This window comes from Hyalella azteca, unplaced genomic scaffold, assembly GCF_000764305.2.
Source record: "Hyalella azteca isolate HAZT.00-mixed unplaced genomic scaffold, Hazt_2.0.2 contig13723, whole genome shotgun sequence".
Taxonomy (NCBI): Eukaryota; Metazoa; Arthropoda; class Malacostraca; order Amphipoda; family Hyalellidae; genus Hyalella; species Hyalella azteca.
Window position 1 is genome coordinate 291,293 of NW_025943634.1, and position 22,539 is coordinate 313,831.

General features: G+C 37.2%; 2 protein-coding genes across 3 annotated transcripts in view; one reads left to right on the top strand and one right to left on the bottom strand.

Moving 5' to 3' along the window:
• The window catches only part of LOC108672230, a 48,533-nt gene that overhangs the window by 11,824 nt on the left and 14,170 nt on the right, over nucleotides 1-22,539 (top strand). For both annotated transcript variants that reach the window (XM_018159869.1, XM_018159870.1), the window contains exon 2: nucleotides 16,135-16,196. The gene's annotated coding sequence lies outside the window, so the exon portion shown is untranslated. The remainder of the gene's footprint in view (nucleotides 1-16,134; nucleotides 16,197-22,539) is intronic.
• On the bottom strand, nucleotides 21,772-22,311 carry LOC108672227. The gene has a single exon (XM_018159864.1). The coding sequence runs from the start codon at nucleotides 22,309-22,311 to the stop codon at nucleotides 21,772-21,774; it is 540 nt and encodes a 179-aa protein (XP_018015353.1).

A 22,539-nucleotide genomic window follows, 5' to 3' on the forward strand; every position in this document is an offset into this window, starting at 1 on the left:
AGCCAGATGGCTATCCAAGACACAACCATCCACTCATCTCCCAGTGAGTCTGATGGCTATCTAAGCCACAACCATCCAGTCATTTCTTAGTCACATGGACTTGATGACTTATATGACAACGGGACTCGCAGAACTTTACTTATAAAACGGTCTCCCCGAGGTTCTAACGCCCCGCCCACGCAATGAATCTAGCCTGAGATCAGTTCTATATAGGGCCACCGGGCACCAAAGTAACGCTCAAGTCAGCGATGTATATCCGAGCCTCGCATTGATGCCCAGTGCAGTAACTGACGCTCTCAGTTCACATAAAAGCTAATGAGAAAAACTTGAGATCAATGGCGAGGTGCGGACGATGGTCGCTAAATGGCACGGGGAGCGCAATGTCTTCACGCCTGAGAAGCAAGGAGGGGCATGAGGCGAGCTTACACTGTAAAAAGACTGAGAAATGTGATGTTAAAAATATTTAGGAGAACTTGCTGCAGCGGGAAGCGAACTATGAAAATAAAAGTGTCATTTGAGGCAAAAATTACAGCAACGTCAAGAAAATTGAATGCCACAAAGGAAACGCGAACGTGTGAACTGAGGAATTATGAATAATATAATTTAATGCATAAAGTGCGTGTACCTAAGCAAAAATATGAAAAATAATCAAATATAATGCAATACTTATAGCCGCCGCATGGAAATAAACGATTAAAATTTAGAAAAATGTAACAATTTTACCCTAATTTACGAGCAAATGGAACCATGAACTGGTTTAGCTCTCCTGGAGCTTTCTGGAGCCGACCTGTGACACACGCGACTGGCACGCCACCAGGGCCCGGCCTCTCAACATTCTGCTGCTGGGTCACTGATCAACATTGAGGAATAGTTCATGCAGACCTCCAGACAATGAGTAGGACACTAGTCTTGAATTTTGCAGTTACTTAAATCATCCAAATGCCTCCCAACTAATTTTTTTGGACAGTATTTACTTTTCATGCTAATGGTGTTCGAATAAGCCATCTTATTAAGCTGTACCAAAATAGTTGCTAATTTTGAATTATCTCTAATCGATCTATTTGACTTATAAATCCTGGCCAGGTAATCTTGAAAAAAGTTTTCTAGTCTAGTCTTTTTAATCACATTTATATGGAATTAAATTGACATCAATTAATTGAGTTGAATTTAAAGCAACGAGAACAGTTGCTGGAAAACTAAAAACAAGTTGAGGAAGTTTAAAGTTGTTTGATGATATTCACTCATCAAATATAATTTACAATACTTTTCATGACGTTACTATTGCTACTAAAATGTAAACTACGCTAATGATTTGAACATGTTTATTGGTCACTATTGCACCAGCGTAAGTACAGGTTCGAATCAAATGAGCGAAGTACTGTCTTTCAATTATCATTTATTAAATTTTCAAATCAAAAGTTCAATTCAATATTAAATTTTGATTTGATTTTAATACTTACAATTCACCATTTTTAATGGCGAATTCTTTTCTCGACCCAGTATCCTTCGTGAAAGCATCTCGTTGAAAAGGTTCGCCACAACCACGAGCAATACTCCAGTTTGAGCATTCGAGGCTGTATTCCTGTGCATGGAGCACGCTTGTTGCTCCATCTCACAATTAATGAGGCTTGAGATCAGGACGGTTACATGGGAGAGCCATGACCAGGAGAATGTTCCTTGGTCCTGAAGGGTTAAAGGCAAGGGGGGAATTTTTCTCCTTAATGGGATTCTCCTGCGATGTATTTTCTTTTGTGACCAGAAAATCTGCAAAAAGTTCTCGGGAATGACGTGTATGATAAAATATTAATAGGAGCAAATAAAAAAATTACTAACGTGATAGCTGCATGATTAAAATCGATTAATTTATCTATTTTTGAAAAAAATGAAGCCAAAATGAATGAAAATTAATATTTGAACTGCCGAATACATTTCCTCAGGAGAACGGAAGAGATAAGTTGCATACAATATGCACAAGATTACGTAGCAATAACGTGCTTCATTCTGCAACGTCATTTTCTCGGCATAGAAAGTATTTTTATGGTTCAGTCAAGGTTACTCATAATAAAAAATACGCAATCAACATGCACAATATGCTTGTCATGAAGATTTTTCTGGAACTAGACACGCGTGATAAATTTGTTTTCGAATTCATTGAAATATAGCAGTTACTTAGAGGAACGAAATAGATTTCAATTCCTTGTTGTGAACGAACCTATGAAACTGCTACAAATCTTCATGGAATGAACTTTTCTTTCTTTTTTTTCTGCGATAAAGTTTAGCGTTGAGTCAAATGATTAATCTATCTATGGCCGATAATGATTACAACATGCATATTGTACTTACATGTATTTCACGACCAAACCATCGTGAAGTACCTAATATTTATAAGAGGTCATTTCCTGGTCGAGACGACATGTTCTTCCTGTTAAAAATCGGCATGCTAGCTCTCTTCCTTGCATGCGCGCGAGTTTCAACACGCGCGCTGGAACCAACAGCTTGAAAGTGAGAGTACAGCGTCGGCGGCAAGGCGCTTGCCGCTAGACCGAACCTTGCAAATTGTTCACCTCTGCATCATTGCTTATGGTTAGGTACAAGCAAGTGACGCTTGCTTTCAGCTAATGAAATTTTCTGGCTGTACATTTTTTGAAATGAAATTTAAAAATTATTTCATTGGTCAAATTAGTAAGTGTATATAAACATATTTCTGTGATTGCTCACACGCTAAGTTTTTGTCGCCATTCCACAAGCTTTTCTTAATCCATGGAGTCGCAGAACTAAGAATCATTGAAAAATTTTATCTCTGAACTAAATCAGGCTGACATTGCATGTCATGAAATTCTTTTTGAATTTGGATCATTTTACTACCCTGGGTGAAATTCATATCGCATTAATAGCGAAATGTTTTTTAACGTAGGACGCCATCCTGATTCCTACTTGTATTGATCCAATTCTAAAGCTCGCTTTTCTGACAGGCGCTCTTAGTGCAAACATCTGAATTTCATTCATCTTGATTCCCGCAAAACATATCAAATTAGGCTCAGTCATATAATCGTATCGTAGTTTATATTAAAAAACAAGTGAAGATTCAATGAGTAATGTAAATGAAGTATGTAAAACTATGTACAGCTACCATAAAATTCCAGTGGTGAGAAACAACTCCTAATTCGCGACACTCAAAGTGCACGTGCCAAAAAAATATTTTATGCGTTTTTCATTTGAACTTTCGAGCGACATTGCCGACAGTCATAAAAAGTCTCAAAAATGCATTGCTAATCGCACAAATTATAAATAAAATTCGCCATAGCATGACTTTCACCTGGGATTTGCTGACCTTGCATGGGTAGAGAGGCACTCTAATTAGCATAATCACGCTGCAACGGAGAAGCCTTGTAATGGATCACAAAAGAATCCTAGGCATTGTTTAGGTTAGGCATTGTTGACCGAATGTTCCCTCCGCAAAATTCTCCCTTACAAAACCGTTTACACACAAAATGCAGAAGCCTTACGCTGCAAGAGATGCTGGAACTCGACAAATAGTGCGTGATGGTCAGGCCTGAAGCGGTGAATGAAACCTCTCGTTTTAGAGAACCTGCAAAATTAAGAGAAATTATATACTGGAAATACTCACTTGCATTTAGGGTGTGGATAACCTGATAAATCCCCCTTTTTTTACTAATAACGTGAATTATATGCATTTCTACAACCGATATAAAAATATGTTAAATAATATGAGATAATAAATATCATTAGAGGAAGATGATATCGTTTTTGCGAATATTTAATAATTTATTTGTATTGTTTGTTAAAAGTACAAAAAAAGTAAATTACTCATTATGCGAGAACTCTCCTCTGCACCTTTCGAAGGACTGTTCAAGATACGTCACATCTCAAAATTACGCAAAGACTTTTGTTGCATTTTTTATTTTATCGCGGATTTCATTGAATTACAAATTTTTATGATTCATAATTATAAATAAAAATTAAAACTTATTTCAAAGCGCCTAGTTTTGTCCTAGTTGGATTATTCGGTTTAGAAGGTCAGAAGTGATGCACGTCAAGTTCTCGAGACCCAGAGTGGCCACGACTCAGCCGTGCCGGTGCTCTGCAGCTCACAGGTTGCACAACTGGGTTGAGATGAGCGCAGGGTTATGGGGGTCGAGATTTCGCAGTCTAACTCTGACTTGAAATTGCATTTGATGAGGCAGCCCGAGTGCCGTGAGAAAGTTTAAACTTTAGAACTTTTGCCGCACATATTTCATTAACTAGTACAATTTAACCTGTTCATCGGATGATGATAAATTTGATAGATTTATATAGAACTAAATGATGTTAAAAGAACGTTGAACAAATATTTTATATATTTTGTAGCACAGTAGTTTTTTGATTGATAATAAAACATGACGTGCTGTTTTAAGACTATTAAAATTTTTTAAACAAATTCAGATGATAAATTTCAAAAATTCCTGCTTGCTTACTGAAATGGAAAATCTTAAGGGAAATTGAACAGAATTTCTATTTGATTCAAGAACTAAATTTTTCAACAAGCAGTGGTCATGCTTGGCAAAACATAAATCACTGAGTTTTTTCTATTAAATTTCAATAAATTGAGAAAATGATTAAGTTAGTTTACACGCTATGTTTCATTTATAGAAATGCAAAAAATAGCAATATTTATAAACAATGGAATCTCACAAGAGAGGTTGTTACTACTTCAATGCTGAATACAATACAATATTGTAAATTGCTTCAATTTATTGAGAAGTGCCCACTTTATATGAAAGATTCTCATTTGGACACGAAAAAAAAACCTTGCATATTTATGGAATGAGTGGCATACATCTTTTTCTATTGACTTTATTTAGTAATAGATCGTTCTTCAAGTTCAGCGTTTCTCTTCTAATAAGAGTTTTAGTTCAAGCAAAAACACAAATAAAAGTGTCCGCAAAAAATTATCACAGAAAGACATGCATACATTGTTTTCTGAGCTTCAACAACATTGAGACGAAGAATGAATTGATTTGTACAGGTTTGTTACTTTAGGACACAAAGTAACGAAAAATAATAATTCTTATCAGGAAACAATACCGAAGTTTGTTGACATTAATGCCTTACATATGGTGCTCTACTTTATCTTAACATTCAAACCGCATTTGAAACATGCCACTCGTTGCAGCTACTGTGAAATTTCCAAGCTCGCAAAAACTTCCTAAATTCCATGTGCTCGCGATGCATGACGAGCTCCGCAGTTCCTCTCTGCACACATTCATTAAAATGTTTATTAATACCTACACTGACTATTTAATATACACGCTAGCCTGTCTAACATTGCACGTTTCTAGCGGTTGCACCACTTCATATAATAATAGTTCCCATTATTACCTAAATATTGAAGTAATTATGGCCAACTTACGACTTACGGGAGCGAAAGCATAGCGAGATCACAATATATACTCGTAGCAGTGACTGCTTATTTTTGTTTTAATTTCGGAGAATCTGTGAGGTAAAAATTTACACGGAGACACAAAATTTCAATTTTTTGCATCAGTGAGAGTAGCCGTAGTAATAAAAAAAATACTGCGTAAATTGTACATTAATACTAAATTTATATATTCTTATTTGAATGAGAATCTAAATAAAGATTGTGACCCCTACCACGCAACTTTTAAATTATGCAAGCGCTAAATCAAGTGCAGGTGAATTAGCTGCTATGATTTATGCCCTGCATATGTTTGGCGTATTTAGACTGGGACTGCCTCGTGTAGTCATGTTCCTGAGAGCTTGAAAAAGAGTATTTGCGAAATTAATTATCCTAAGACTGATTTTAATTTCTTAATGAATCCGAATAAAATCGGGGAACGATGAGCTAACTTTATTCTGACCAAAGTTATTACGGCTGGACGAGCGATCATCTTAAGCGATTAAAGCGAAAACTGTTTTACTTGATATAAAGATGCTTAACTGCGATCACTTTTTACATCAAAAGCGACGTCGAATTCCCAAGTGAATTACTATATATTGGCTCCTGATTATGTTTAATTTGAATAAAAATCTCATCCACTTATGTGCGTTTAGTCACAGCAAGAATAGAGCTCATCAACTCAATCTAAAAGCACAGTTAGAAGCATTTAATCTCTTGTTTTTCTGCGTGCAATGTTTAAATTTACTTGCCACTCAGGATGAATTTGAAGACAATCTCCCGTGGTGTGGGCGCACAACCGATTTGCTTACTGGAAATAATGCTATATTATTGCAAGGTTTGCACGCAAAATACCCTAATGAAACGCGTCATTTAATGTATATGATGGCAATTTATCGCCGCCTCATTCGTACAGAAATGACAACACATGTCCTATACCGTCGACTCGACAGCGATACGCCTCACGTTCACGCCTATTACACAAATAGATCTCATTCTCGTGTACCTCAACGTCGTATTGACCTCAGATGTTGCGACCTCAACATGACCGATTAATCAGTGATTGCTGATTGCAATGTTTGTCTACTTTGCTTGGCGTTGAAAGAACACTTTACAGTTGCGCTGCATTATGCAACATTTTGTGAGATCGCCACTGAGAGTGAAATGTTATTTTGCATCACTTAATCCGCGTGAGCAAAGAAACAATATGTAACTGATATACGCATAACTCATAATAAGACTCGACTAGTGAGAGGCAAAGCATCTTGAAAATCGAAATGCAACTTGATGTGTAGAAGCATAGGGTAATTTCTTCGGTTGAGTGAGTGATTGAAGTAGAATTACACAGGCAAGCGCAGTTATTTTTTTGTTAATTTCCGCTCGATAGATTGGAAAAACTACGGAGATAATATGAATTCACATGCAATATATTGTATGAAATTATTACTTCAACGCATCATGTGTAAGTAAAACTAGAATTTTTTTTGCGAAGTTAAACATTTGATGAGCTGTGAAGCAGTTTACCTATATAATTTAATTTGCCGTTCAAATACCATTAGATTTAATCATGTAATCAATGGTATATCAATAGAATTACTAGTGAATGGAGGGAATTTTAATATGATCTCAACAATTCAAGACAATTATTTTGCGAAATCGCTTAATCGCAACTTTCTCAGCACAAGGCAACATATTTCAACTCCGTGAACAATAAAAGTTGTATTGAGTTATTTTATTATAAGATTTATATTATATTATTGAGTTATTTTTTATTCTATTATTGAGTTATCTTATTATAAGATTTAATTTCGACCTCAATTAATGGCAGCTTTTCCAAGCTTCATATAGGGTGAAAGATTCCACCAAAGTGAACAATAAAACCTAAGTATTGCGATACAAGCTTGTTTACAAACGATGTGCTGACATATCGTCAGCTATCTTAAGAGAAAATGTGTGCAATATAATCGTTTTAATGAGAGTTGGAATGAGCTGAAGGATGACAATGCAACGCTTTACAACAGCCGTTCAGATATTCGGTTATCTTATGGAAGACAAGTTAACACTGGATATTTTCAATACATTAAAAGTCCACCCCAAAAATATACATAAGGTAATCACATCCTATATGTAAAAATTATTATGAATTATGAACGAATCATTTGCCAATTATAAGGCTCTTATAATCCGCACTTCTCTTCAAATACCAGGCTTATCCCTGCTACGGTATTTTCACAAACAGGCGGACGTTTATATTTAAGATACGCCGTACAATAAATTAAGGCAGGTTTAGATGTTGTGTAAGTCAAAAGCAATCGTCACATGACATAAGCACGTCTGTATACGCCCTACCAACGTAGCTGAAGTAAGTCGCAGCATCCAACCGTTTGTTGCCAACTTATTTTATAAGTTAATCGAAAGAGATTACCAGCCGCTTTAGCACAGCATAGCTTTTATTTGTAGCCCGCCTTAAGTTGTTGATAAGTGATAACTAATTTAAATTATAAAGTAATACATAAAGAAAATTTTACATATTTTGATAAATGTGTTGCAACTGTTCATGGGGTCAGCTAAGATCACATACTAAAATAATATGTTCGGAGCGTATTTGTTGACAGCTACTGTTTGTTTACGGTGAGCCTTCCCAACCGGGATTCACAGACATGATTAATGATAAATCAATGTCTGAGTTGCTGCTGCTTGCCAGTCTATGGCTTTTGTTCACCTGAGAGACATGTAGACAGAAGTTTACAGTTGTTCGCGCAGTCTGTTTGCACAGATGTTGTTTGCTGGTCCCTCCGAATCAACTACAGACAGAATCATAGCATTTAATATACCTCAAAATGTATGTACATCTGTTGTTTGTCTGTAGGACCGAGTTGCAGACATATGCTTACAGTTGTACTTTCATGCGACTGTACACCTGTTGTTTGTCCCTGTCAAAGCCTGTCGTGGTGATGTAACATCAACATAACAATAAGACGGGACACTCAAGGCGTAAAATATTCCATAATTGATGAGCGGCATGACAATCTCTGAGCCGATTTAGGCTCACAAACATACGTCGTTTAGGGCGCCCGTTGACTTTCACTGCAATCTAGGCACAATCAACTTGGCATCAAGGACATGGTGGATTATTTAGATGTAAATAATTTTATGAATTACATACTTTTTTGTTCGCAGAATAGATTAGTTGGAAAATTCTTTTTAGTTGGTTAAACGAAAAGGTGGTGCGCCCAAATTTTAGGATTAACAGTTAATATTCTGGGTAAAACGTCTATTATGCGGCTATTATATAGCGTCTTGATAGATTGTAGCTAATACTTAATATAAATAAGAATTTTTTGTAAACTGAAAAGGTATTCAATGGTATTAATTAATTGAATGTCCAATAAAGATGCAAACAGTATAATAAGCAAAGCAAGATGATAATAGTAGAGGATCATCGACAATGAGGCACATTTAATTTTTTAGTCCGGATTCGTAATTCGAGGACTGGCAATAGCTAGTCATCCGAAAACGATGACACCTCACGAACTTGTGAACATATTTCTTACGAATATGAAATTAATTTCAACTTACGAATCCAATTTACAGTAAGTTTTCAAACATCAAAATTCAGCTTCTATGATGAGCAGCCATTCTTCTCAATTCTGCTTAGATATTATTGCTGATGCTCATACATTGCGACTAGAATGGTTCTTTTGTTTCTAAAAACAAAATTCATAAATGATTAAGAATCCGGAAAAAATATTTTCATATCGACCATAGAATCAAGGCTCTAAAAATTCAAGCAACAATATCGGCGAGTTGTGATATTTTGTAAAAAATGTTTCATAGCTGAACGTAAGATATTCATGAACGAATACTCAAAATCTAAATTTTGCAGCGGCTTTACATTTATTAAACTATAGTATAGAAGTTTTTCTAAATATCAATATTTATGCGAAACGATCGATGGCTGATTTATTCATTAGAGTATCTCGATTACGATTTATCTGACCATCTCAACAGTTTTCTTTGAGCAAATTTTTAGATTTTTACCAATTTTGAAACCACGCAATGATATTTATGGCTCGCGGAAATTGCGTCCTTCACTAGATACGGAAAGCTACTGTGATACATAAAATATTTTTCCGCATTAACCGAAACATTTTGAGTACAATGCGACACATGTCTGGTTGGAGCGACCCGCAATACAGGACCGCAACTAGAAAACATTCGCAAATTTCCTGTGAAGTTTATGTCTCGGAAACTCAGACCGAAGACACTGGAAATTATAACAAAGTATTGATAATAATTGAAATTTCGTGTCAAATTTGACTGTCATCAAGTTTAGTTGAGGTCATATTATTGTTCTCATAGTCAGTTCCTAGCATTCCGGTGTAATAAGTTCGGCCAGGACAATATTACTTCATGTATTTTTGTGTCAATACTGTCTGACTGTCCGAGAAATATTTTATTTCTTTACTGCACTTCTCTGCCCGGATATAAAAGGACAATCTCGCTCACGGAACTCATCACTCTTCCCAGACGATTGCCATGTGACCAAGAGAGCGCATATCTCCAAGGATGGGAACGGCAGACGATCGTCACCCACCTCCCATGTCTGGTTCTCACATGTGCCAGTTAGAAATGTTCACGGTCACCACGCCAAAGAATGAAATTAGAACAATGCGAGGTAAAGGCCATATTGAACACGTGTTTCTAAAATTTCAAAATACGAGAGTATTTTGAGTATTAGAGAGTATTACTCGCTAAAAAAAACGAGATTAAAAATTATTGAACAACCGATCTTGCTATTTCTTTGGGAAAAGTCCGTCGCGAAGTATACAGAGATCAGTCTCTGTTATACGTATAATTTTTGCGAAAAATACTTGTTCCTGATTTCAAACCAGAGTCATGGCAGAATGTTGACATTTGAACCTGACCTGTCGAGTGTGCCGAATAAATCTTTTAATTTTTAGTTGTCTTAGCACTTTCTATAAAATAACATGTTAATTATTAAAAAATTAAAAAATGTTGAATAATTTATACACGTGTCATTAGTTACAATGAAATAATTAAAAATTATTTACTGTACACATTGTGTTCAGATGCAAGTCGAATTCACAGATAATCAGTTTGTTAATTTGTAATAGTTCCAGTACTCCTACTGCTTCCAATATATTGTATTTATAAAGGTGATTTTATAATAAAAGCACGGAACACTCTATTAATTGCTCTAAAATACATTGCAGTGCATACATTATGAAATATATTATATAAGTGATAAATTATACTGTAAAACACATGAAGTTGATTTGCTTGGCCAGACAGACCATGGCATCTGCGTGCACAGATTCGTGCGATCGGCAGCCAATTTCTCTAATTGGTCACGAAATGACACGCGTGCGTCACGCAAGATGTTCGCGTAGTGCGCCGCGATAACGAACTTATCGATAATTCGCGCAGCTCTTAACGAACTCATCCAGGGGGAAAATGACGCTCTGTTCTCACTGCGCCCGTGGTTTCCCTTTCACATCACTAAAGGATGACAGTTCTATGCATGTGGACCTCAATTTAACAGTGCACATATACAGAATAACTGTTAATGTAATTAGTGAAAGTGAGTGCATGTGCTACAAATGAAACTATCAAGCGTGACTTCACAGCACGTAACATCGAAAGTACTATCTAGTAACACATTCACGAATTAGTCCGGAGATGAAACAGCACCACACTTCAATAATTCGGCTAGTCGAGATAAATGTATGAAGCATAAAAGTAATCAATTCAATAGATTATTCATAGTACATTATTACCCTTGTAAATATAAGGGAAATATAAAGTAACACAGCTTAGTGCAACAGATAAATGTCCAATTAAACAGTAAAGACATTGGTGTATGAGGTATATTTAAAGCTATAAAATCCTTCTCCCATAATAAATAAGCAACGCTGTTGAAACATATCATCTACCGAAAATGTAGTCCCTGCACCATTTAGTCCAACTCTTATTGTAGGGCCTTCTGGTCTTATGTTGCCGTTGCCATCACAGTGGCGACCTCAACGCGTCCAAACGAGCGATCCCGAGCAAAACGTTGGAAAACCTATAAAGATCAGCAAGCGAACCCATGTAACGTGTTTAGTCTTTACTATCTATAGACAAAACGTATTCATATAATAAAAATCTGAAACTATTTATTATTTAAAATGATTTTTAGTAATATTCATTTTTAGTTCGTGACTTGTAAATCGTAAATTTCATTACAACGTTATTTCCTGAATTAATTGTCGCGCAATGAAAAGTAATTCAAAACTCAAAAATATTTGAGAAGAAAATGACCTCAAAAAGCTGTTTAGTGTCTCGAGTAAACGAAAAGATGAAGAATATATACTCAACGGGCATCGGTATGAAAGCCTGAATAACCACAAGATACAATGTTAGTGACAGCGCGTGTCGTCTACACCAGCCGAGCAATGAATAAAGGAGGAGCAGTGAGAAGGTAAAATATGCGACATGGGTGACACAGGCAAGGTATGTGACCTGCAGGCAAGCAGGCAGGCTATTTGATAGGCAGGCGCTGTATGTGACATGCAGGCAAGCAGGCAAGGTATGTGACCTGAAGGCAAGCAGTCAGGGTGGGTGTGTGATAGGCAGGCAAGCAGGCAATGTATGTGACCTGCAGGCAAGCAGGCAGGCTATGTGACATGCAGGCAAGGTATGTGACCTACAGACAAGCAGGCATGATATACGGGGCATGAGTCATGCAGGCAAGGTATGTGACCTGCAGGCAAGCAGGCAAGGTAAGTATGTGGCTTGCATGCCAGCAATAAAAGATACTTTCGTGTCAAGAAAGTAAAGATGGTTATGAGAGAAACTATGAATGTGGGAGGCAGGGGATACTATGAGTATTATTATGCATGAGTATTATGTATGTCATGCAGGAAGGCAAAGTTATGCCACGCGCTTTTGGCAGAATCTTAGAGTGAAAGTGAATGCAAGTCTTCCGCAAGTTCTGGAACACATTCATGCATTCACGGCTCGGTCTATGCTTAGCTACAAAAAATGCTTGCATGCAGTTCGCTGAGAAAATTTTCCGCTCAAAGTTTTTTTTTGTCGATAATTCTAGGACAATGCTTGAGGCAATAAATACATATAGCAAGAAAATTCAATACATCATGGAATGTGGATGGAAGAGTTTTCAGATCTATAAGTTTTATGAAGAGTTTGTTAATTGAAACATACTTTATTTAGGTCGCTATGAGCTGGTAGTGGTTTGAAAATTCTTGATACTTCAGATGCAAAGTAATTGAAGAAATAAAATATTCATAAATAAATCAAAATAGTTTTCTGACAAAATTAATTCATAGAAGCACCCAGGAAAATTTCTTTTTACTAGACTTCCTTTCTTGGCAACTTGAATTCTTCTTGGGGACGATCTTTAATTCAATTTACTTTCTCAGATGAGGCTTATTCATCAGCGATGCTCTGAAAAATCCTGAAATGTCTTAGTGATATATTCCGTTCATTGAAGCTCCTTTGATACTTGAGGGCTCCAACTGCGGCAGGTGTGGTTACATTGAGAATAATTATTAGGTTCTTCGGTGTTTATTTGATAAAATAATAAGATCTCATGTTTTCATTTCATTGTGTTGGTTTTGCCACACACGACGAGCCGATGCCACAACAATAGCAGCTCGCAACGCACTCAGCCCTTGAACTTGTCAACGCTGTACGCAATGTGAAAAGGTGCAATAAAATAGTTGCAGTGAAAAGTGAATCATCCATGTCCTTAAGATGATAAAGGCGATAAGCCCGTAATATTCCCAATCACAATATTATGAAATGTTTCCAGAAGCATCCTGCAACGAAGTTAGATAAGAACTGCGTGGCAATGATTGATGATTCTAAAGAGTGTGTTTAGGAACTAATACTGAATTTTTTCTATTTTTCATCATAAGTTTACGAATTTAATTCTCCTGAGTTTTCCGTAAATATATACCTCAAAGTTCATTAATTATCTTTACTCCACTAACTTAACTTTATGAGAAAGAAATTTACACCGAGAACGCGAACTAATTTTTAATATCGCCATTAAACTTAAAGTTTTTCTTCACCGAATAGTGAAGGATGAATTGAGGATAAAAAATGAATCAATAGGTCATGATAACAAAATAATTCTTGAAAATGTAATTTACAAGTCCCAGGACTGAAATGTAAATGGGTCAACTAAATTTGAAAAAAATTGCATGCAAAGCACAAAGGGATAGATTACAAATAATATTTGTTTAATGTTTATCCATCCTCAAGTACGTTATAACTTGCACTTCCCAGATATGAATGTTTCGCACTAACTTTATTGAAGAGTCAATGAAGTTTCCCTTGACTCCTCAGTAGGCAGATTAATTTTTTTCTGCATTTATAAAAGGTCTTAGACGCAGGCTGAATCAACTCGTGAATAAGCGTTTCGTAACCGCATTCAAGAGACGACGTCGTACGTTAGTCAGCTGCCCCGGCGAGCTCACGACCCGACCTAAGAATCGCTGACCGATTCTCAGCAACTCATCAGGGGTCGCATAGACCCGACCCACCAGGGGTCGCATAGACCTGACCCACCAGGGGTCGCATAGACCCGACCCACCAGGGGTCGCATAGACCCGACCCACCAGGGGTCACATAGACCCGACCCATCAGGGGTCGCATAGACCCGACCCACCAGGGGTCGCATCGACCCGACCCACCAGGGGTCGCATAGACTTCGCATAACGGACTATACTTGCAACACTTAATTCAGGCCTAACCAACATTCATTGACTTTATTTGCTTTAATTTACATCAAAGTTTGGCTCACTTCATTCAAGAAGCTCTGAAATGAGAGTAAATTTACTGTACCCATTGAAACTTTCTGGCAGAAAAAATATTTCCCATATTGTTCTTAAATTCCCAGCTCGCCATATGCTTGATATCATGAATTTTTTATTACTCAGATGTACTGGGAGCTTCGCCGACTATAATGAAAACGGTTTATTGCTTTAAACGAGCCATTTTTCAACGTTTTGTGGCAAAAGGCAATTTTGAAATCGTAAAGTTCCGGATAACTGTCATTTGGGGTTCCTGTCATTTTTGACTCAAGACTTTAATTATTTGTGATATCCTATATTATAACTTCCATTAGTGCGCTACGAGAAGAAAATGCGATAAAAATTCGGTATATTATGAATAAATTATACAAATTTAGTATATGTTTGGCTTCATTAGGCTTTTTCCGAACACAGCCTAATGAAGCTGTGTTTCCGAAAGCCATAAAAAAATAATTATTCATATGGAATTAATGGTGCAATTTATGCATTATTGTTCAAGCTATTGTAGGATTATGATTTCACAAAACAAAATTTAAAAATTGAAAATTGGCTAATTCTGAGTTCCCAGTGAGTAGGTGTTTGAATTCTAAATTTCCATGTCCGTTCGTTTCGCATTCAATCATAGTTTCAAAACTCGGCCCCTTAATGGCTGTCCTATTTTGGCAAACAACCTCCTGTGACCTAGCTGACGGACCTCAGCATCGGGGCGAAAGACATTGACCTCGAGGGACGAGTTCATCAGTGAGCATCAAAATTGAATTTTTCCCTAGAAAACTTTCAAAATTGCATAACAATTCCAAATGATTAGGTATCGATGATTGGTGATTCATAAGTTGCATTCTCTCCTGTACTGATGCTTGGCTTCAGCGATGAAAATGTTCCCTGCAAGCGCTATCCATGTTTACTTCTAGACTATAAACAAAATATTGCTTGAGATCTCAACTAATGAGGTCTTGGAATTGAAGTTTTGAATTAGCTGACATGTAGAATAACTGTATTGAAATACAGAACAATTCGGCTCTGCTAAAAAAACTTAAAATCGACTAACACGTGATGTGTTAGTCGATTAGAGCCTCATTAACACATCGATGATGGAGCAATCCAACCACAGCAGTCCACCTGACTGGTGAGGTTGTGTTGTATCATGAGCCTATAAAAAATGTCTTTATCTCACATGAAAATATACAGATTATGGAAATGTTTTTGGAATTAGTATACAGAATCTTGTAGCAAATACGAGGTAAAGGTTAATGCAGATGAGGTCAGCTTTTATGCATTGCATCCATCGTTGAAATTTCACTTTTTTGCAAAAGTACAGGGTCAGGTCAAAACATTAGAAGACCGCGTAGAAAACTGGAAAAAGTTGCTTCTGAAATGTGAGTCAATGACAGCCGTCATGCCACGTTTACATTGAATTAATTATTTATTAACATATAGCGTGCAGTAACTGCTGAATCTTTCGCGCCTCGCGCTGGATAAAATATGTGCAATTTGTATGGTAAAATCAATTAATAATCGACGATGATGGCAACGAAGTTAGTAAAATCGTTCATACAATCCTTGAAATATTTTAACTATTTTAATGCGGTATTCAACTTTCGTTCAAATTTATGTATTCACATGTACTGGAGTATAATCATGAACATTAACACAACTACGCAAGTAATTTAAATTTAGATCGACAGCTCAATACATTTAAATGCGGTCTTATAAATAAATGGAGATATTTTTCCAGCGCAAGTTTCCTACAAACAATAACGCCCTCTTGGGCGTTAACATTGGGGTTTTCTTAAGGTCGCCAGTTTTTTAATTGGGATTATTTTAATTTTATAACTGTTCTTTAAAATTGTTTTAATTTTATTCCTTTTCTCGCAGGCGGATATTCTGATGTCTACTTACGCGAGTGGCTGAGAAACTAGAGGAGATCCAACGACACGGTGAGATCATGAAATCTGGATCGAAATTGTCATGATGCACTAGAATAATGATTTTACCTATTCATAAAAATGAGTGTGGAACAGCCACCACGCTGACCAAACTATAGCCCAACACTGTAATCTTTATATAACTGTTAGGTTCTCTTACAGTGGAATCTCAGATTCACAACTTACTTCATAGCAATACATTCATATAAATTGAAAACCAAAAATGTCTATATGAATAGGCAAAAGACTTTACATCAGATTGAGATTATATTCGTGGTCTAGCCTTTAAAACTGAATCTTGTGGGTCTTTAAATCCTGAACAAAAGTAGCCCGAATAATTTTGGGCTTTGCTATACAATTGAAACATTCGAAAATACTCACCTCTGTTTTAATGTTAAGATCAAGATAAAAAATTTAATGTTATGTAGAAATTTCATAAGCTGGAGCCTCATTTTGTTACAGTACAAGCAAACTTGAATATTGTCTTAATTTTGAATATTAAATACTAGGGGTATAACGACGCCCGCATGGGGCAGCATGGCAGGCTAGGAGGGAACATATGAAGGATGTCACGCAAGAACTGAAGTGCAGAGACTTGGAGCTGTCCTCGCTCTCACGCGTCTCAGTCAAGGTCTGAACCGCTCACATTTCCATGACTGCTTCAGAAACAAACTAAAAAAGGAATAACGTGCGGTGCTACAACATCCTTCATAATTCCACACCATCTGGACACTAAATGTATTATCACCGAAAAACAAGTGATCCAGCAAACAGAGGAAAAGTATAGAATTTGTATACTTTGAGTTAAGACAATAAAAATTTGTCCAAAAATTTAGGAGGAGCGATTATGGCGGAAATTGAACGGCGTTTTGGGTTTTTTCATGACAGATAATTTTTCGATTGGCTGCGTAGATAATAGAGCAAACTTATCCCTTAGGAAATTTGTACATGATAACGATTGGGAAGTCTGTACTGCATATGGTAACATTTCATAATAATGAAGTTTGACAGCCTACACAAAACAAACCAGCGATTATCTAAGTAAATTTAATCATTATGTACTACGACGCTATCATTAACCTTACCTCATCCATTGCCAGGATGTTATTCCAACGACGAAAGTTTCCACCACATTTCTATAGAGATTGCGTTAAAATATCGCTTACGATCGGAAATCGACTAACAATAGAGTTCACTTCAGGCAGCTGACATCAATGGCGAGCTGCTGAGGAATGACAGACGCGCTGCCCTTGACTCCTGAGACCTGTCAGTTCTTCGGTAAAATCATTCCCAGCCTGCAGGTCTGCGTAGCTGCCGCGACCGGGGCTACGAACCCGACCCTAGAGGTCGACGTACGGCCATTATACTCCGTCTGTCTAATAGTGGACGATAATACGTAAAGCAGACTCAATCATAAATTGGGTCAACTGTCGGAATTCTGTCGGTGTAGAGAATTATACGCAGAGCCGACTATTTGGCAGCGGCTGTAGAGAATTATACGGTAGTCCGACTGTTAGGGCAACGGGTATAAGAATAATACGCAAGACCGACTGAAACAATGCCATCATAACTGTAAGGAATGCAGAAATGTTGGTATTGCCCTACTACAACTGCACTATTTTCTATTCCTTTCTATCCCTTTAGGAGCAAATTTCATCCAGGTATGACATATTTCAGCTCTATCATCTAACTATTGCCAGACATTAAACAATCTCTGCACTACATCTCTGCTTCTCATACGCATCTCTCACATACAAGTCCCGTGGAAGTATGAAAAGTGTGACGTAGTCTAGATACGTCACCGACAAATTTAACATATTCGGGCTGAACACGTCGATATTTCTATTGAACAAATTAGAAACAATTATCAAAGTTTCTGTCATACTCCAGCCCGGCGAGTCTTAAGATATCGTCATGCAGCGACAAAAGTTTCAATGTCATTACAGTTTAAATTTACGTTTTCATGAACTCGAGGTTTTGAATGCATTTAAATTAAAGGAACTACGCATGCATCACTCCGTTAGCAGCTGCTCAACAAAGCTCTACGTTTCGTAACTGAGGCCATTGTGACGAGGCGGCTATCGTCGTGGGAACTTATGAAAAGTTTTTTCGACTTAAGTTGGCGTGGCAGATGCAAAGCTAGAAACAAGCTAAGGGGGAAACACGGGAAGGACGGGAGGTCATTTCACTGTAATTATTCGGTCAATGAGTCATTAATAAAACTTGATTAATAAGACTTTAATTGAGACCTTGAAGTATTTTATTTTGCAATTTGGATTTTGATTAAACGACAAAACGATGGACTTTGAAGTGGGACGAGGGTTTTCAATGCCCAAAACAGTTTTGAATAAAAAGTCAGTAAATATACCAATCCGTAGATCACTCGCATAACAATCAACGATAAATCAACAGAAGGCAAAGCTCATGTTACGTCAACATTACAATGCGGCGCTACAAGCAGCTTGTATGCGCTGCCTGTTCTCTAATCTCGTCATTTTTCCCGACTTGCTGCGGAAGTTTGACAGGAAAACCATGACTGGGGAAATTGTGTTTATTTCCTCTACGGGAATAACAACAGAATCTAGTGAAAGTTACAGCGTTTCTTAGGCTTGAGTTTGATGTGTCGGAATCCATACGGTCACTTCCGAAACACTGGTTAGGAATGTTCGATTTGATTGTCGATTAAATTGGATTGCGAATAATTTTAAGGCTTTTCCATTAAGTTTAAGCCTACCAATCTTACAGATAATGTACGATGATGGATATTGTATAACAGTGATCACGATGCATCTGCGACATTAGTTATGTCATGCAGCAAATTTAAATGATTAAGTGATTAAGTTTTTAAATGAAGATTCAACAGATTTCCTACAAAATACGCATTTTCAATGCTTGAACGATTTTTATTAGACCCATGCTAATCCAGACAGTTTATTACACGTGAAAGTTCTAGCTTCACTCGCAACTTCAGTCGCTCGTACGAGAAGAAAGTCCAGCAACTCGAGGTTTCGTAACGCGGTTAATTTTGACAGCCGCTGATGCCTCCGATCCTTTCCTCGGAAAAAGTCCGAAGTTGTCGACGATCCGGGCAATCGGGACGATGCTCTGGCCACGCAAACTCGACGTCGTTATTTATGTGTAAAACCAAAGAAACGAATTTTTTTCAATGGAATCTGACAGAGGCAAAAATATCAGTAATAGTAGTAAAATCAAGAACAATATTCTCGTTGAGCAACATGCAGATTCAGGTGCTATAATCTAGAAATAAATGCTCCAAATTTATTATAGAGGCAAAATTAATTATTGATATTCTGATATTCACAATGAATCTTCAATAATTCTTCCCAGCTAGCATTTATCCTTGTCTCATATCAATCACCTCGGCAGGTAAATTTTAAACTTGAAACTTGGAATGAGACATGAGCTGCATTAAAAGTTGGGAAAGTTCTAGAAAGACGAATTAGGCTCTGTTAGACAGATTGATCCAGGAAATCACTTTCCTTTCCAAGGCGAAGAAATTTGAACGACGAACTTCAAATTAAGCCGTGTGTCAATTCAGCTTACGAAGAAAGAAAAACTTTCTTTTCTTCTCGAATGCAACGGACGCACTTTCTTGGCTCACGTAAATTGCATCACTCATCTTGCCGGCGACAGATTCAACAGTTTGCTTGAAATGGCGGGATAGAACTTGCGAGCATTCCTAAACTTTACGCAGATAAATTAAAATGCGAAATAGTTTTTTGATCAGACACCGAAACATTTAGTAAGCAGGATACTTAAAATGCAAGATACTTCAAATGCAGGATACTTAAAATGCAAGATCCTTAATATGCAGGATGCTTAAAATGCAGGATACAAAAGGATTAGGACTATGTGATAATTAAACTATTAGACCCAAGCTCAATGCATTTTTCGAAAGCAGTCGTCTTTGGAGCTGAACTTCATCCGCTTCACCGCTAGACCATTCCGGCGAACAATGAAAGTTTTGTCGGTGGTCGAGCGAAATTGTCACGTGTTACTGGTAATGGTTTAGTGGCATAGCGACTGATAGACGAGACAACTAGTCGCCAGACGCGGCAGTTTGCTGAGCCTCGTGACAAGTATATTTATGCTGCAGGTTGTGGTTGCCCACACGTTCTCGTAAATCGCGTTAGCATAATTGTAGGACACACTTTAGAAATGTTAATATTTGCTTCAAAAAAGTAAGGAAAATTAGGATTGTACGTAGTTTTTAAGTCTTTAAAACTGTCAAGGAAGACAAAAGTTCGTATATTTAGTTGTATCTTAGCACATAATAATTGATATAATATACATAGATGTTAAACAATAAATCCAGGAAAATTATTCCCTGCATTATCGTTGCATTGAGTACTAAATTAATGCTCTATTTTTGAAAATATGATGATAGTATCAAACATTGTTTTAAATTGAAGGTGTTTTTCGTACAATACGTGTAAAGTATTTGCAATATTTTGAACTCAACATCCTTTGAATTGATTAAATTCCTCCACTACTTTGACTATCTGCTTTTTAGCGCATTTTTCTCAACTATGGAGAAAAAGGCGCCATTGTGCGCGCCATGTCCGCCCCTCCGTCTGTCCGTCCGTGACTTCACGTTTTCGTCGACGAGAAAATGCGCTCTTAATTTGGCACTCACTGCAGTGAGTACTGAGTTATATTTTTGATTAATACAAATGGCAAATGACTTGCTTGCAGTCCTTATTTGCAGTACGCGAGTTATTGTGGCTTCACGCCAAATGGGCATGCTCGATCTCTTAATTAATGGTAAAAATAATAATAGTAATAATAAAAATAGAATAAAGTGAGCATAGATCTCGCATCGCAATAAATTCGGTGCCGCAACTCAGGCATGGAAATTGCATGGGCCTCAGATCGAAATTTTACAAGGTCTTCTCATCCGAGCGAGTCTGGTTCAGGAGACCTTGAAGTCATCGAAGATCCTACAGGATGCGACCTCAATGTTCGCTACATTGTGGCCAGACTAAAGCAAAATAGAATCAAGGTATGAAGTCTGCTCCTCGTCAGATCAATTCTATACGACTTATCACTGCAAGTTTCTTTAAATTTCCGCTCGAATGTTTTTGTTTGATTTCAAATAAAAAAAAAATAAGAATTTTTATTTTTGGCCGAAAAACGCTTACACTGATACGAGGTTAGATGAGGAACACAAATGTGTCTTGTCGCTACATCATAACGATAAAAACCATAATGTGATATTCATGGTTATCATATTATTATCTCGAACAATTTAGCTTGATGATCGATTTAATATGCAGGCGGTTCGCTTTTCCTCGTGATTTGCCCTTCAAAACCAATGGGACGCTGGCGATAAAACAGAGATCCTGAGATGATATCTTCGGGCACCAATACAACGCAGGTCATTTTTGAGGTTCGTGGTCATCAACGCAAATTATCATTCTCAAGGTAGTTTTCTGCGGCATTTAATAATTAAAGAGACGCAATTAAGGAATGTTAATGACAAGATCGTGATGCGAAACGATCAGCAACAGCTCCATAACGCTCCACAGAGTTTAAATCGTAAAAATTTTTCTTTCAAACTTTTTAATTATTTGACCTTAACGTCACGGAATGGAAAAGAAACGAAGATGTTCCGTGACCCTGAGCGCCTGCGAACGACGGGCGACCTTTTAAGGTAACGGATGCGGGATCTTGACTGGCAGGATCTTAAGGTTGTGATCTTGGCGTTCGGGATCACGTTTGTGATGATCTTGTCTGTTGGGATAACGTCTGTCATGATATTGAGCATCGTGATCATGTTCGTCAAGATATTCGATTTCGGGATCATGTTTGAAAAGATCTTAGCTGTCGCTATAATGTCTGTCAAAATCTTGTGTGTAGGGACCATGTTCATCAAGATATCGGATTCCGGGATCATGTTTGATGGGATCTTGGCTGTCAGGATCTTATGTTTAGGGTTCATTCTTGTCGGGATCTTGGCTGTTGGGATCATGTTCGTAGAGATCTTGGCTGCCGGTGTAATGTCTGTCAAAATCTTGTGTGTATGGATCATGTTCATCAAGATATCGGATTTCGGGATCATGTTCGACGGGATCTTGTCTGTCAGGATCTTATATGTCGGGTTCATGTTTGTCGGGATCTTGGTTTTTAATGAACGAAAGGATAAAAGCAATCTTAATTGTCTTGATATAATCTATAGTTTCACAAGCTTGAGTGTCACGATAATGGTTTTTGGTCATACAATGGATGATGTTCATCATTATTTTAGGTGTCGGGATCTAAAATTTTGGGACTTTTAATTTTCGGGATCTTTCCTTCCTGTAACTTGGATGCAAGCAGAGATCAAGCTTGTCAT

Bases quoted from the DNA above. Each gene is read 5' to 3' on its own strand.
- LOC108672227 (XM_018159864.1), bottom strand. From the start codon at position 22,311: ATGAACCCGACATATAAGATCCTGACAGACAAGATCCCGTCGAACATG.